The following is a 15,553-nucleotide window of genomic DNA, read 5'->3' as shown; positions in this document are numbered from 1 at the left end:
ACAAATATATTGTATACATATTCAATCAGCAAGTTTTGTAAACACTGTTCGCCACCAAAAGTATTCTGCAGAAATATCATTTATTTATCACGATGAGCAAGCAAAACTCCCTATCTTGATTGTTGTAATTTAATCAGTACAAGCACAAACGCATTTATATTAAGCCCGGTCATAGTATTGGCAGTATTTCAATTATTTTTTCTGATTTATTATTGCTAGATATCACACAATCTTTACCAGAAAAAATTCTGTTGTGAAAAATCTGGTCTAAGGGAGATCTATCTCTTAGGACCTTTGGATTTCCTGAATTGTCAGATAGGGCATTTTGCTTGCTCAGGGCAGTAACCCATATTTTCCTATCCTGTTATTGACAGTATGGGCTGGCTAAAAAAATATTAAGGTTACTAAGCTACCAATATTCCAAAGGTCATTAATTTACTTTCATATAATCATATATATAATACATATGTTCAAAACCATGTTCATTTTGACAGATTTTGTTAACAAATACAAAATTACGATTTATAGGATTTTTTAAATTTAATTATGCCATCATGTTACAGCAAATTAGGCTAACAAGGTATATCTCAGTTGATACATAATACTATTCGTGTCTAAAACATCTTTAGCTCTTCATTGATGTGCATGCTGCCGTTATTTATCTAATTAATATTGGAACTATCAATCAACAAGTGTTTATTTTAACTGGTCACATAATTATTATCACTACAATATGTATGAATTAATACTAAATAAAAACATGCTAGTAATGTAGTAAAAACTTTGTTGCAGTAGTCTAAACATGCGCAATGATTCATGAACAAGCCATTTAAAAAGGCTATTATATATCAATGCCGCTGCCTGCATTAGCCCTGCTACACAACAGTGGTAGGTTAGCTCTGTTGACAGGAGGTCTGCTGACAATTTTTGGATTCAGCCACTACCAACAATTAATATTTGAATGCTAACTTTGTAAAATGGCTAAAAATAATTCTGCCTGCTTTACAAACGGCTAAGACCTAAACAACAGTACATACAGAGTTTATGGAGTCGATTGACTAATATCACTTGCAAAATTCATCAATGACTAGCTCTCGATAGAAGACAAACCTTGTTAGCTTGCAAGCTGAAATGTTTGATATATTTCTGTATAGGAAATAAGTTGTCAGTGTTGGCTTGATAAGTAGCAAATATTCTATATCTGCTTCACCAATTGATCAAATTGATCTGCTCAAGCCAGCATCAGTTTCATGATTTTATTGATCACTCACAAATATCATTTCATACAATGAAAGACAATTCAATATACGCAATTGGCGTATAAAGATGTTTAAATAGGTTTGTACATGAATATCAAAGCTAAAACATGTTGAAAGCATATCATGAAATTCTAGTCTGAAGGTCTGAAGATCATTATGTACAGAGAAATACCTACCACCCACCCCATCTGCCACTGAAGATATGGAATGCAGGCACGGCTATGGCTTACTTTAAAGACTGAAACAGAAAACATGAACACAATGCTACTACGACTAAAACAGTATTTGCTACCAATTATTGTCCATTTTGGATACATATACAAATGAATATATATATGTATATACATCTATATATATACATAATGATATTTGCCTACATGTAAATATATACACAATTACATATATGTATATGCACATATATGCATACCTTTATATATGCATATGCACATACACAAGTACACAAAAACATATCTGTAGATTCACACACACGCACGCACACATGTATATATATATACCGTAAAACCTCTAATTGAACGCCACCTCTATTTGAACGTCACCTCCAATTGACCACCACCCCGAGAGAAGAGTTGAAAAATAGACCGCCACCTCCATTTGACCGCCAATTTGACATTATTTGATCTTTACGAGCCCAAAATATCAAGTGATCAGGAGAAAAGTGTCCACAAAATCAAGTCAATAATAAATTGTTTATATCAATAACAATTAATTCTCTCGTTGTCCAATTCCAAAGCTTTTCGTTTTTTTCGTTAAACTTTAAAAACAACACCCTAGAAATAATCAATAACGGTCTCAAGCTAGTAGCAGTTCTCTGTTTAACGCGGTCTTTCTACTTTGAAGTAGCCTACATATATAAAAAAACGGCGTAAATTTACGATGGTAGATGAACTTTCAAAGCAACGCGATAGAAATAATTACTGTCTCAGGCTAATAATAGTTCCTTGTTTAACGCGGTTCTAATACTTCGAAGGACATGCATATCGGAATTAGTTTGCAAACTTTGAACCAAAGGTTACATTTAATGAGCAAATTTTACGCCTTGCATTGGTGCTAATTGCAGAGCGTGAAAGTTTTGCTCCGCCATAAAATTGTTTGGACATTAATATCGACTAGCTCAGCAGTGAAGAAGTAGAGTTGAGGCCACAAGATATTGTGGAAGGTATTGGACAACTAGAAGATGTTCGTTCCATCGAAAGCAACAATCAGAACGTACCTATCCGAGCAAACGATGGAGATATTTTTGTTTTAAAAACGTTAATTTTTGTTTCTGCATGTAATATAAGTATGGGTCGTTTATATCACTTGTTCATAAATATATATATATTTGCATCATTTAATAGATTATTATTGCATAACTTATTAATATGCAGATTTATAGCATGATACTTAATAGCATCCTTGCAGCTATCTTATCACGGCTTACAATGGATCGATGCTCATAACTCCCCTTCTATTGCACAAAAAAAACTAGTTTTGGCTGCAAATTGTAGCAAACATCAGCGAGTGCAATGAGCTTTTATGCGACATAAAAATAGATATAAAATAAAGATATGTCTGCAAATTAAGAATGGAATAAAAATTGAAAATGCCAACAAATTACAAAGAAGGGCACATGCTATAACATCATTGCAGATAAATTGCAAGCAATAGATATCAAGTGGTAGTGATATTTTTCAATTATATTATGTTTCTCAACGCGCAATTATCAGATCTTTGACAAGTTGGAGGCAAGTTAGCAGATTTATTGCATCCAAAAAGTTTAATATCGCTCCACCGAAAAAAGAGAGCAAAATATAAGTAAAATTCGCTTGGCCCGCCATAGGGCTAAATTTATTTTCCAAAAATTCTGACGAATAAATTTTTTACGGTATATGGTTAAAGAACACTTAGCAAAAGGTCAATACAAATTTGCTTCATGCAGCCGTACTTTTTTGGGGATACAGGACAAATCTCTCTAGTTAGCAAAGTATTGTAAAACCACTATTTGAACGCCATGGTGCTCTATTTTTTAATCTTCCATAGTGGCGGTCATATGAATGTGACTTTCAAATGGAGGCTGGCGTTGTATTTTTGGTGGTCTTATGAAGGTGACTTTCAAATGGAGGCTGGCGTTGTATTTTTCAAATTTTAATGAAGATAAATTCAACTCTTTTACGGGTGAAGCGATTGTCACCTATATTGTGCACTTTCTCTAGGGCGACGCGACATTAACCTTTTTGCAAACTTGTCAAGGATATCTATAAATAAATATGCATTGAGAAGCCGAAGAAATATCTCTACCAGTTGATATTTATTGCTTACAATTAACCTGCAATGATATTATAGCCTGTGGTCCTGTGCCCTGCTTTGCAATTTGTAGGTGTTTTCAATTTTGTTGTTTCATTCTAAATTTGAAGGTATATTTTCATTTTATAACTATATTTAATAAGATTGCATAAAAGCTCACTGCGCTCATTGATATGTTTGCTACAGTTTGCAGCCAAAAGTGGCTTTTTACATGCGATGGAAGAAAAGTTATGAGTGTTGATCCATTGCAAGCCATGTTAAGGTAACTGCAAGGATGCTATCAGATAACATGCTAAAAACCTGCAAATTTATAAGTTATATAATAATAATCTATCGAGTGCTACAAGTACATATATTCATGAACAAGTGACCGATGCGAAACATACTTACAATACATGCAGAACCAAAAATAAAAATTTTTGAAACAAAAATATTTGCATCATTTACTCAGCCAGTTGCATTCTGACTGTTGCTTTCGACGGAACAAACATCTTCTGGCTATTGTAAACATTGTTTCTATACCTTCCACAATGTTTACTGACCTCAACTGTTCTTCTGTGCTGCTGAACTAGTCGATATTAACGTCAAAAAATTTTTTGGAGCAGAGCAAAACTTTTACGCGCTGCATTTCACACAAATGATAAAGTTTTAGCAGCATCACTAAGCCCAACTTTTAGCCTAAAACTAGTAATTCATATACCATCGTAAATGTAAATGGCAGTCAAATGGAGCTGGCGTTCAAATAAAGGCGGTGTTCAATTAGGGGTTTTACAGTAGTTCTACTAACTATATATAAAAATGGTATATATAATTGTCTATAAAAATTTCTGATGTGCGAGAGTTGATGCGTAAGTGTTCAAGTCCAATTTATAAAAAGTCTGCAAACATTTACTGCTTCCATCAATATTGTATCCTTAAAACTCGTTATAAATACTTAGTATGAGTTGTAAACATGTGAGAAATTTATAAGAACTTGGATTACTAACACAAATCTACTTTTCTTATTAAAAGGGCCACATAGTTAAAAAACAACAATTTCATGTGAAACCTCAGTAGAACCACATAAACTGTACATATGTGTCAATTGTATTACTAATCTGTCATGTTGCGCATTTGTTGCACAGTTAACAAGATTTTAATACCATACACGTGATCATTATTAATCCTTTTTACTGTCCCTGTACACATATATTGACCCAGCACTACAGACTACACAGTCAAATAGATGTCTATGTCATAAACTTATCAGCTACTGTAGTTAATAAATTTGGAGTCTGTTAACAATCCCTAATCAGGCTACTTAGACAGATAGAGTCATTTAGTAGATAGAATGAGTGCTATTCAGACAAACCAAGTACCGCACATTTAACTGCTATACAGTCAAATCTCAGTAATGAAGTTAATCCTTTCCTATATCCTTCGAATGTCAAAACTAAGAAACTTTTGAGCAAATATTCATGTAAGAGAGACTTCGTTGTGGTTTGTCCCAGAACTCAAAAAACAATGATAAACAATTCAAGTAATTACATATATCATTAAAACAAATGCACTACATGGAATAAAGTAAAACAACTGATCACTAACACTTAAATTAAACTCAAAATCAAAATTAATAAAATAACTAGTAGAAAGAAGTCGTTGTTCATGTTTACGTTAGAAACATGCGCAGAACTGTAGCCTCAAGCCTTGCTTATATTCAGTAATAATATGAGAGACGGTAATAATATAATAGACGGTGTAACTTGCTCCAACCGACACTAGATGTTTTTTTATTGATTTAGTTTATATATATTTCATTGTTTTTGCATTTGATACTCTCTTTTAACAGATTCTTCATCTTTTTTCTTACATGATTTGAGAAGCTTCGGGCGACATCATGTTGAAAATTACTTTGCATGTCAAAAATAATTGGTCGAATTGTGCTAAGGTTTGACTGTATAGGTTTGTCTAATGCTATAAAGGTTTGACTGTAAAGGTTTATGTAATGCTATTTAGGTTTGACTGTATAGGTTTATCCAATGCTATTAAGGTTTAACTACCGGACCTTTCGGACTATAAACCGCACCCATTTTTAAAAAAAGATAATAAAACAATACATAGGCCGCACCTTTGTATAGGCCACAGAACTCAGGACGGTGCTTTTTAACACGACAGCAACTTTGCTGTTAAAACGGAACAGTGCCTAACGGCACTGTTTCGTATTAACCGACGCTTTTTAACCTAGTGCCTAACGGAACAGTACCGTTAGGCATTGTCTCATATTTTCTTTCATCGCTAGAGGCGCACTGTCCAGAGATTCTGGTTAATGCGCCCTAGCGATCAAACAAAAAGCCACAGAATAGCCGCACCCTTATATAAGCCGCATGGCTCAAATCATCAGAAAAAAGTAGCGGCTAATAGTCCGAAAAGTACGGTATATATGTTTATCCAATGTTGTCGGCCTAGTCGTAAGCCAGGCTTGTACAATTGAAATCACAACCGCTGAACACCCTTTTGTTATCTTATATCAAACCAAGCAATGTTGAGCTATGAATTGATCAATTTGTTTAAGGGCATATCTGGTCACTTTCAAATCTAACTCAGCATACATCAAGGAACCTCCAGCCAGAGCATCTTAAATTAACCAAAGGAACGGTTAAATAACTTCAAGTCAAACCAATTCATCTTGAATGGCCTAAAACTCAGCCATAGTCACAACATGGTGTGACCCAAACCAAGAATTACGTACGCTACTCTCGCCCCAGGGGACTCCGTGATCTAGATCTGTAACGTCGACTGTCATCTGAGTTGCTGCGAGATATTGACCTGAAACAAAAACCTTTAGGTTTATCTTAATCTAACACCTTTCCCTTCCCCCTTCTTTAAACTATGAAGTGACGTAGGGGAGGAGCTTATGACCAAAGGACATGATGACATTAGGTCATGCTGAATGAAGGTCAAGCTGAATATTGTCCACAGGAGAATGAACAGTGTTTTTACATCATATTACTTTTTACTAATGCAAGTAATTAATGCAATGTGTACGAAGCCTTTCAGAATCTGAGGTTTCAAGACGAAAATGGAAGAAAGTTAGCAACAGACAGTTTAAATATGAATAAAATAGGATGAAAGTGTAAACCACTGCAGAGAGCCTAAATCTTCAAAGTCAGAACAAACTCAGAAGAGTCATGTGACTGATACTGACATTTGACCTATTTCTCTTGCCAGCACCGTTACCTGTCCCTTGAACTCTTTCGGTCCGATCGATCACTCCTATCATCATATGAAGACCTGCTAGAGTCCGATCTTCGAGCCATGGAGTTGTCATTTTTCACTTCCGCTGCATCCTGCAGAGATGATATGCTAGTGAAGATCAACCAGATGTATCACTTGCTTATAAAACCTAAAGTTGCATTGGCAATATTGTTAAATTTCGCTACGCTGTTAACAGTTTGAGACCAAAAAAGTTTCAGATAATCATTCGTTGAAAATCTCCAGGGCCCAACAACATTTTAAAATGTCGACAAATCCCATCAGGAATATTTCACTTCTATTGGTCCAATCAAACTTTTTCTTTTCTGCTAACTGGTTGTAGCCTCTTAGCTTTTGTTTAGATACTTAACACACTGTATTATGACCTATTACTCATCAAAGAATGCAAAGTAACCGGTTCTACAGCTGACAGACGTTTCCAGTGCTCTAAATAACGGCACCAAGAAAAGGCTTTATCAATAGTTCTAAATCCGAGTTTTAGTGAGGTTATACATGATTCTTGAAATGCGCTCTATACACAAGGTAACCATACTGAAAGTGCGTGAATGTAGGCTAATGCTCAGCAATAGGGAATGCATGAATTATCTTTTAAACTTCCTACATCTCAAACTGTATATCACTACGAAAAAATAATATCAACTATGTAGAAAACTGGAAACCCAAAGCAGTTAGTCAGAATTCTTTAGTTGTCTTTTGTCAGAAATACAATCATGTTTTTTAATCCGCGACATACAATTTGACCTTTTCAGAAGTTTATGTAGAAAGTGGGAAGCTTGTCATTGGCAGTTTGAAATTGATGAATCACTCACAATGTCAAGCTCAGTGTCGCGATTGAACAGTGATTTTAAAAGTGTACCGTAAGCTCTGGCGTATAAGTCGAAAATCTGACACCGAATTTCAAGCTTAAAAATCCATTCTCGACTTATACGACGGTGACATTTTTCCTGACATGAATTATAGTAAAATTGAAATTCAAAAAATCATCGCCAATCAAAATTGCATTGACATATAGGAATTTATTTATAAAATCACTGAAAAATACTAGCAATCCTACTCAACAGGAGATGGACAAACACAAGGTCCATTCTTCACCATTCAAATTGTCCTCGCTAGGATTCTCTCTTGGGTTAACGTGTTTTTTTCAAATTAAATGTTTTTCACAGTATCTGCCAGCAAGTCGACACTTCGGTAATCTATTTGACACATCCGCTATAGTCAATCAATCCTTTTTCCTGTAGAAGAATCCCAATTTCTGAAAACAATCTGTCTAGCGGCATGTTTTCTGTTAAAAACGTTGATATTATCAAAGGTGGCAATTTCATTCTATTGACGACACGGGCCAATATAATGGTGAAGCATTGTTTTTGGTGCCTTTTAGTCTTCACTAAAACCGTCGTCTCTCATTCTTTTGTAATTTGTTGTATGTATTGTCAACCGCAAAAAAACGTAGCATTTTTGGATGCCATTCCTTCAGCTACACATCGCCTGCCTATAATGCCGACTGAACTATTAGCAATCAAACGATTTGAGCCAGAAGGGGGTCGGACTTATACGACAGGTATATGTCAAAAAAAGATTTTTAAATCCAACTTTGGACTTCAATAGTGCGCCAGAATTTACGATAGTAGCCATCTGCACAAGAAAACTGAAATACCTATCATAGATTCTCTCCGACTAATGGTGTCAAATGGCAGTTGTGACACAGCTAAATTACCTATGAAAATCTTTATACAATTTGCGAATACAATATCAGCATGCGCCTCATGACAATATAATTAGCCAAAGACACACCTTCAACAAGTGCCTCTTTATAAAAATTGTCCTTCAATAAAAGCTAATCCTGACAGTCTTTTCATAACAATCTACTAATTGCCTGTTTGTGTGAATAAGACTCAAATGAAACTTTTTCCAATATCGAAGCTAAAAAAGCAGTTTTACTGTGATTAGTAAAGAGCAATGGGTGCTTCCGAATAATAGTTTACTCAATCAGTTTGTTATTTGAAATTTGAACAAACTTCCCAAAACGCGTGATACCGAAGAATTTTTAAACTCTCATTTCAGTATGTGAAAAACCATTAATTGCCCAACGTTTAGCTGTTTCCAAAAATCAGGACACGAAGAAATGGCAATCCCTATTCCTTCAAATATTGCTAGCCTTAACTTGTAATAAAAACTAAAGAGTCATGAATTAACCTACATCGCTGTCAAATGCGTATTTGCCCAAGTCATCATCACTGTCACTATCTTCCTCTTCTTCCTCTTCTTCTTCAGATTCATCAGCATCCTCTTTATTCGATGTGTTCACAGGTGGCTTGGCATCCGTTGACATACCTCTGAACTTTTTCTTTTTCCGTCCAAACTAAAACGACAAACCAAAAATTATATTGTGGCAATGGTGCAGCTGAGCGCCTGCACACAGAATAGAAAGCCAGCGTATGAGGGAGGACATGAAGATGGCTACAAAAAGAGCAATAACCTCAATATCTGTTTAATCGGAGGCAACTTACCATACTTTTCGGACCATAAACCGCACCCCTATATAAGCCGCATCTGCTTATTTTCCAAAAACCAATAATAAAACAATACATAGACCACACCTTTGTATAGGCCGCAGAACTCAGGACGGTGCTTTTTAACACGACAGCAACTTTGCTGTTTAAAATGGAACAGTGACTAACGGCACTGTTTCGTATTAACCGATGCTTTTTAACCTAGTGCCTAACAGAACAGTACCGTTAGGCATCGTTTCGTTTTTTCTTTCACCACTAGAGTCGCACTAACCGGAGATTCTAGTTAGCCGTACCCTTATATAAGCCGCATGGCTCAAATCATCAGAAAAAAGTAGCGGCTAATAGTCCGAAAGTACAGTATATAATAATGCACTCATCCAGCAGCTAAAAAAATTGATTTGCATGTCCTAACATTCATAACATAAAACCCATTAAGGCCAAATAGGTGAGAAAGGCAGTGGCTAGAAACATGACAATTGATTTTATACAATTTTTTTCTCGACTTTTTCACCTTTTTTCTCGACTGACTTAACATCAGTGAAATTTTTGCCAAAGTTATTTTATGTTTCCATAACCCTTCACAGCCCATTTCCTCACTTCTACTAAATATATTGCTAGATCAAAAAAGCAACGAACTCGGAACAGTAAAAAAATTAGAATCCTTTTCTCACCTCGTCAAACTCTTCATCATCTGAATTTCGCTCAATTTTGTCTGGTATCTCCTCTCGTTCCATGAAGCCTCCGCCGAAGCCTGTCCTCTCCTCCACCTGACCTATCTTAGGAGTATTGCACAAATTACAAGTGCCCCGTCTGGCCCAGTTAACGTTTCCGCATCTATAACACCAGCAGCAAAAAACTGTTATAAAACTAGTAATAAAACCACCACACTACAGACACAGAACCTGTTCAAAAAGCATCCCTTTAAATGTGAATAGACTATAAACTCTCTCTATCATTCATTGAATAAGTCTTCATCTCAGCTTGTATAGCAAACTTAATCAACATATCTTAATATTTACTAAACTTGCCCTAGCATGGACACTGGCAAACCTCGACCTATGTACAATCACCTCTACATATGAATTGTTCACCGTGCAATGTAAAATTTGAGCACCTCTTTGCCATGGCATATAAAGTAGTTTTCAACATACGATGTTAATGTTTTGCAAAATCAGTGCAATATTTAATCTGTTCTTAACTAGATAGTTTGTTCTACATTGTTTGACTAATATTAACAACACTTAATACCTTAACTTTTTAGTTTTACAATCATGGATGAAACATGTGACACATACCGTAAAACCTCTAACTGAATGCCACCTTTATTTGAACGCCACCTCTATTTGACTGCCACTAAAGGAAAAGGGTTAAAAAATAGAGCTCCACCCTTTAATTGAACGCCATCTCCATTTATCCGCCACTTTGACATTCTTTGATATTTACGAAACCATAATAGAAGGTGATCGGTAGAAATGTGTCGACAAAATCGTACTAATAATGACTCGCTTACAGCAATAGCAATAAATTATTTCGTTGTTTCTGTTCGTATCAAAGCAGTTTTCCAATTCCAAAGCTTTTCAGTTTTTTTCATTAAAACTTTGGAAGCAACATCATAAAATAATTAGCCACTGTATCAGGCTAATAGTAGTTCTTTATTTAATTAACATGGTCTTGATACCTTGACGCATGTGAAAAACAGTATACATTTACGATGGTATATGAACGACTATTTATAGGTTAAAAGTTGAGCTTAGCGAGCCAAACTTTTACACGTTGCATTTGTGCAAAATTCAATGCATAAAAGTTTTGTTCTGCTAAAGTTGTTGGATGCTAATATCGATTAGTCCAGCAGTGCAGAAGAAGAGCTGAGGTCAGAAGCCATTGTGGAAGGTATTGGACAGCCAGAAAAAATGTTCATTTCATCGAAAGCAACAACTAGAGCGCAATCGGCAGAGGAAACGATGCAAATATCTTTGTTTTAAAAATGCTAATTTTTGTTTCTGCATATATTATAAGTATGGTTCGTCTATGTCACTTGTTCTTGAATATTTGTAACATTTAATAAGTTAATATTATATAACTTATAAATCTGCAGATTTATATCATATTATTTGATAGCATCCTTACGGTTACCTTAACTCGCCTTACAATGGATCGACGCTCAAAACCTTTTTTCTATCGCATATAAAAAATAAAAAACCAGTTCTGGCTGCAAACTGTAGCAAGCATATCCATGAGTGCAATGAGCTTTTATGCAACATTGTTAAATATAGTTACAAAATAAAAGAGGCCTTGAAATTTAGAATGCAATAAAAAATTGAAAGCTCCAACAAATTGCACAGCAGGGCACAGGTTATAATAACATCGCAGGTTAATTGCAAGCAATAGATATTGACTGGTAGAGATGTTTCTCGTATTCCCAATACATATTTATTTAGAGATCTATGAAAAGCTGGAGGTAATTTAGCAAATTTATTGCATCCAAAAGAGTTAATGTCACTCCACCCGAAGGAGAGGGCAAAATATAGGCAATATTCGCTTCGTCCGTAAAAAGTTTACCTAAATTGATCTTTCCTAAATTCTGATGAGCTATTTGAAAAACAACGCCAGCCTCTATTTGAACGCCATCTCTACTTGACCACTGCTATAAGAGAAGGGTTGAGAAATGGAGCGCCATGGCATTTAAGTAGAGGTTTTATGGTACTTACGTTTTACACTGCCAGTCATCGGCGCTAAACAATCCTTTGCTCTTCTCTGCTAGTTGCTTGCCAAGCTCAAAGCCTCCCATTTTAACTTTCCCTGATTGAAACTGCTGAGGTTTCTCTGTTAAAATAAACACCACTGTAATGTACATATATGTATATTGGTGGCATTTAAAGAATGGCTGGAAACATATAATTGGATGATATCAATGTTTTATAACAAAATACATGTAGTATATTTTTTGTTAACAATAGGTCCATGCTGTCACATGAATGAGCCTTGCATGAAATTAAAAATTATTTTAACATAGGGCTACTGTCATAAATACTATGGATAAGAGTGAACACTCACCGCATCCACATCTGTTGCATTTGTCACGGCGTGCAAAGTTGGCATTCCCACATCTAGAAATGCACAGCATAGACTCTATACAATAAATGATACAAGCGTGCAAAAGATTAATGTTGATTACGATAAAAAAGATGCGAAAATGAAACTAGTTATATAACAAATAAGTATGGCTAACATCTACTAATATATTTGTAATCATATTGAATTTATTTCACTTAATTTGTAGTCAACATGTTCCAACGGCATTTTATTGTCATGGGTATGGAGGCGAAATGCAAGAAATGTGTTCGTGGTGAATACAAAGCGTTTTTTTGTCATTGTTACAAGGTACCAAAAGGGAACAACGCCTAAACCACAGAAGATGTAAGCGATACTGGAACAAGAAAACACCTGATACATCAAAGAACCATTACGAAAAGCAATCAGCATACACTCACCCACAACCAGATTAGAAACCTTCAGTTGAAGTAATCCTTGAGAAAAAAGTAGTCAATTGATCTGCCAGAAAATTGCCAAAAGACATTAGGCCTAGAGGTAATTAAATGCACTCAGCTCTGACACAGACACAACCAAAATAGCAGAATATAGTCATAATTTCAACTAGTACATTTTCATGATGTACTCGAGACAAGTCTGCGCAAAAAACCAACTCTCTACAACATAAAGAACAGAATCTGAGTGTCTAAACACCTTCTCACAGGTTAACCAAGACATCGATAAAAGAGAACACCTCCAATAATTTAGCCTCTTTCGCTTTCGTCTGCAGAGACCCTTTCTCTTCCAGCTGCTACAGCTTTTTCTGTTTCAACTGCTGAGCATCTCTATCTATGAACTATCACGAGTCCCGTTGACTGTTGAGACTCGCAGCTGTAAGGGACTGAGTGAAAGAACATGGACACCCATTCGTGTGATGTAGTAAACTTGCGTAAAATTTATGAAAGACTTTCCACTATTAAAGCAAAAGGACAACTCCTTATTAAATGTTGGTGGCACTGAGAAGGGCCGAAGAGAGGATGGTAACAAGGGCTAAAACTATACTAATGAGTCAATCAGGGCTCATTTATCCAACTAAAGATCACAAATTATGACGTGTTTCAACGGCTAACGAGGATTAAGACGCTTGCTGGAATAAATACAGGCTAACGTGCTCGCTAAAAGAACTATAAGGCACCCACTACCCTGGACTTACTAGCAGAAAATCCTCTGAAATTCAAGAAAGAATATTCGTTGACACTTTGTTTTATTATTAACTCTTTTTCTATATTGATTAATGTATTACAAAAATGTAGCAAAATTTTTACATCGTACATTAACTTGTAAATAGCTTTTTTTTTTTAAATAACTGCCGTTTTGACGTACAAATTTTAACTACTCATAACCACCAATCATATGTTGAGTTTACTTCTGCTCGCTTATATAAACAATTGTTTCTGCATTTGAGAAGCAGTTGGAATTTGGTTAGTAGGGTGAAACATGCGATGATACCATAATAAATTCAAGTAGAACACATCCTATTTTATAACTTAGACAGCTTGGATCAAAGGGTTGCGCTGGCATATAGACAGTCTGCTAACAGCTGTGTCATGTAGTTTGTATTATCGGCTCTTGCTAGAGTTGCAGTGATATATACAGTCTGCTATCGGCTATGATATATATAGAGTCTGTATTATCGGCTCTTATTAAAGTTGCACTGATATATGCAGTCTGCTATCAGCTGTGATATATAGAATCTGTATTATCGGCTCTTGCTGGGTTAGCGCTGGTATATATACAGTCTGCTATCGGCTGTGATATATAGAGTCTGTATTGTCGGCTCTTGCTAGAGTTGTGTTGATATATCCAGTCTGCTATCGGCTGTGAGATAACGAGCTTATATTAATGGCCCTCACACTGGTAGTGTCAAAATGTGATTAATTATTAAAGGTGCCTCAGTTACCATAACCAAGCATCAGTTCCTGCTTGGCCTGGTTTGAAGGTTGCCCTGATTTTACTTCAGTAATGGTGTAACTTATTGGCTATTTTTAATCTTTAGTTAGTAGTATCAATATTTTAGAAATTAGCTAGTTGTGTATTTTAATTGCTGGACTTATAGAATAAAGAAATATCTTTTACTGGTAAATATCGGTATTGCTCACATTAGTTTAGCGCTTTCACTAGTGCGTAAACTAGTAATAATCCAATTAGTGGCACAACCTAAGCAAAAGCACACAAACTAAACATAATTAAAAAAAAATAAATGAAAAATCAAATTCAACACTGATGTGTGGATAGACCTGCCAACCCTGGAGTGGGGAAAGAAGTGAGTCTATTTTGGGGGCAATGAAAACGCGAAGATTTGATAAGAGTGGTAAATTTTCATAGCGTATAAAAACACCACAGCGAAAGATAATATAACTCCATATGGAAACTACACATCGTGGAGGTTATTGATAGATGGGAATGCCACAAATATGTTTATACATAGTTGTTTATTAGTAGTAAGTATATGATTACTATTGGAAGATTGGGGCAAAAACAGGTTTGCTTGGGTAAAAGGGGCGATTGCGTGACACAGGCGTGAGATGCGTGAGGCATGGGGCATCTGCGTGAGTCTCACGCCTAATGCGTGAGAGTTTGCAGGTATGTGTGTGGGTTAATTATGCAGATAACATAATTCCTTCCAAATCCCCCATAACACCATACAACTAAACTATGCAATTTAGTAACTCGTCGGAGATTTTCCAGCAAATTACAAAACATTAAACGTGTTTTCCATTCATATATTCCATTGAGACCTATAACAAAATTATGTTTAGACCCTTCATATTAACAAAATATCGCTTGGCGCCAATTATAGGAATATGTGATGAATTTCGATAAATATATTATGGTATGAGAATATTGAAAAATACCAGTTTTATTATTTAACATAATTGAGTTTCCAGTAGCAAAATAGCCATATATAAACGCATACTTTGGATCTGGACAGGTCCAATCGCCCTCATTCTTGGTATAACCTCTAGACGCCATTTTTTTCATCCAATGTTAAAAGTCGCTGTCTTTTGATTTCTAAACTCGATGACGACAGTTCGTCACATTATAAGTGACCAACTTGGTGATCGTCCGCTCTCACGTTTAGCGTACATACAACTAGGTACATTATATTGTAGATTCCGTGACGTTTGGGCGAAGCAA

The 15,553-nt window shown here is 35.6% G+C and overlaps 1 protein-coding gene across 1 annotated transcript; it reads right to left on the bottom strand.

Annotated features, from left to right (window-relative positions):
* Window positions 1-1,242: 1,242 nt before the first annotated feature.
* Window positions 1,243-15,426, bottom strand: LOC137390196 (zinc finger Ran-binding domain-containing protein 2-like). The gene is made up of 8 exons (XM_068076487.1): window positions 15,333-15,426; window positions 12,380-12,432; window positions 12,034-12,148; window positions 9,997-10,159; window positions 9,013-9,174; window positions 6,780-6,889; window positions 6,292-6,368; window positions 1,243-1,497 (listed from the first exon to the last, which is right to left on the bottom strand). Exons 1-7 carry the CDS (start codon window positions 15,395-15,397, stop codon window positions 6,293-6,295), a joined length of 744 nt encoding a protein of 247 aa, XP_067932588.1. The 5' UTR covers window positions 15,398-15,426; the 3' UTR covers window positions 1,243-1,497; window position 6,292.
* Between the last annotated feature and the right edge of the window lie 127 nt (window positions 15,427-15,553).

The sequence above is a fragment of the Watersipora subatra genome, chromosome 3 (genome assembly GCF_963576615.1).
Source record: "Watersipora subatra chromosome 3, tzWatSuba1.1, whole genome shotgun sequence".
NCBI classification, from domain to species: Eukaryota; Metazoa; Bryozoa; class Gymnolaemata; order Cheilostomatida; family Watersiporidae; genus Watersipora; species Watersipora subatra.
This window is presented reverse-complemented; position numbering and strand designations above follow the sequence as displayed.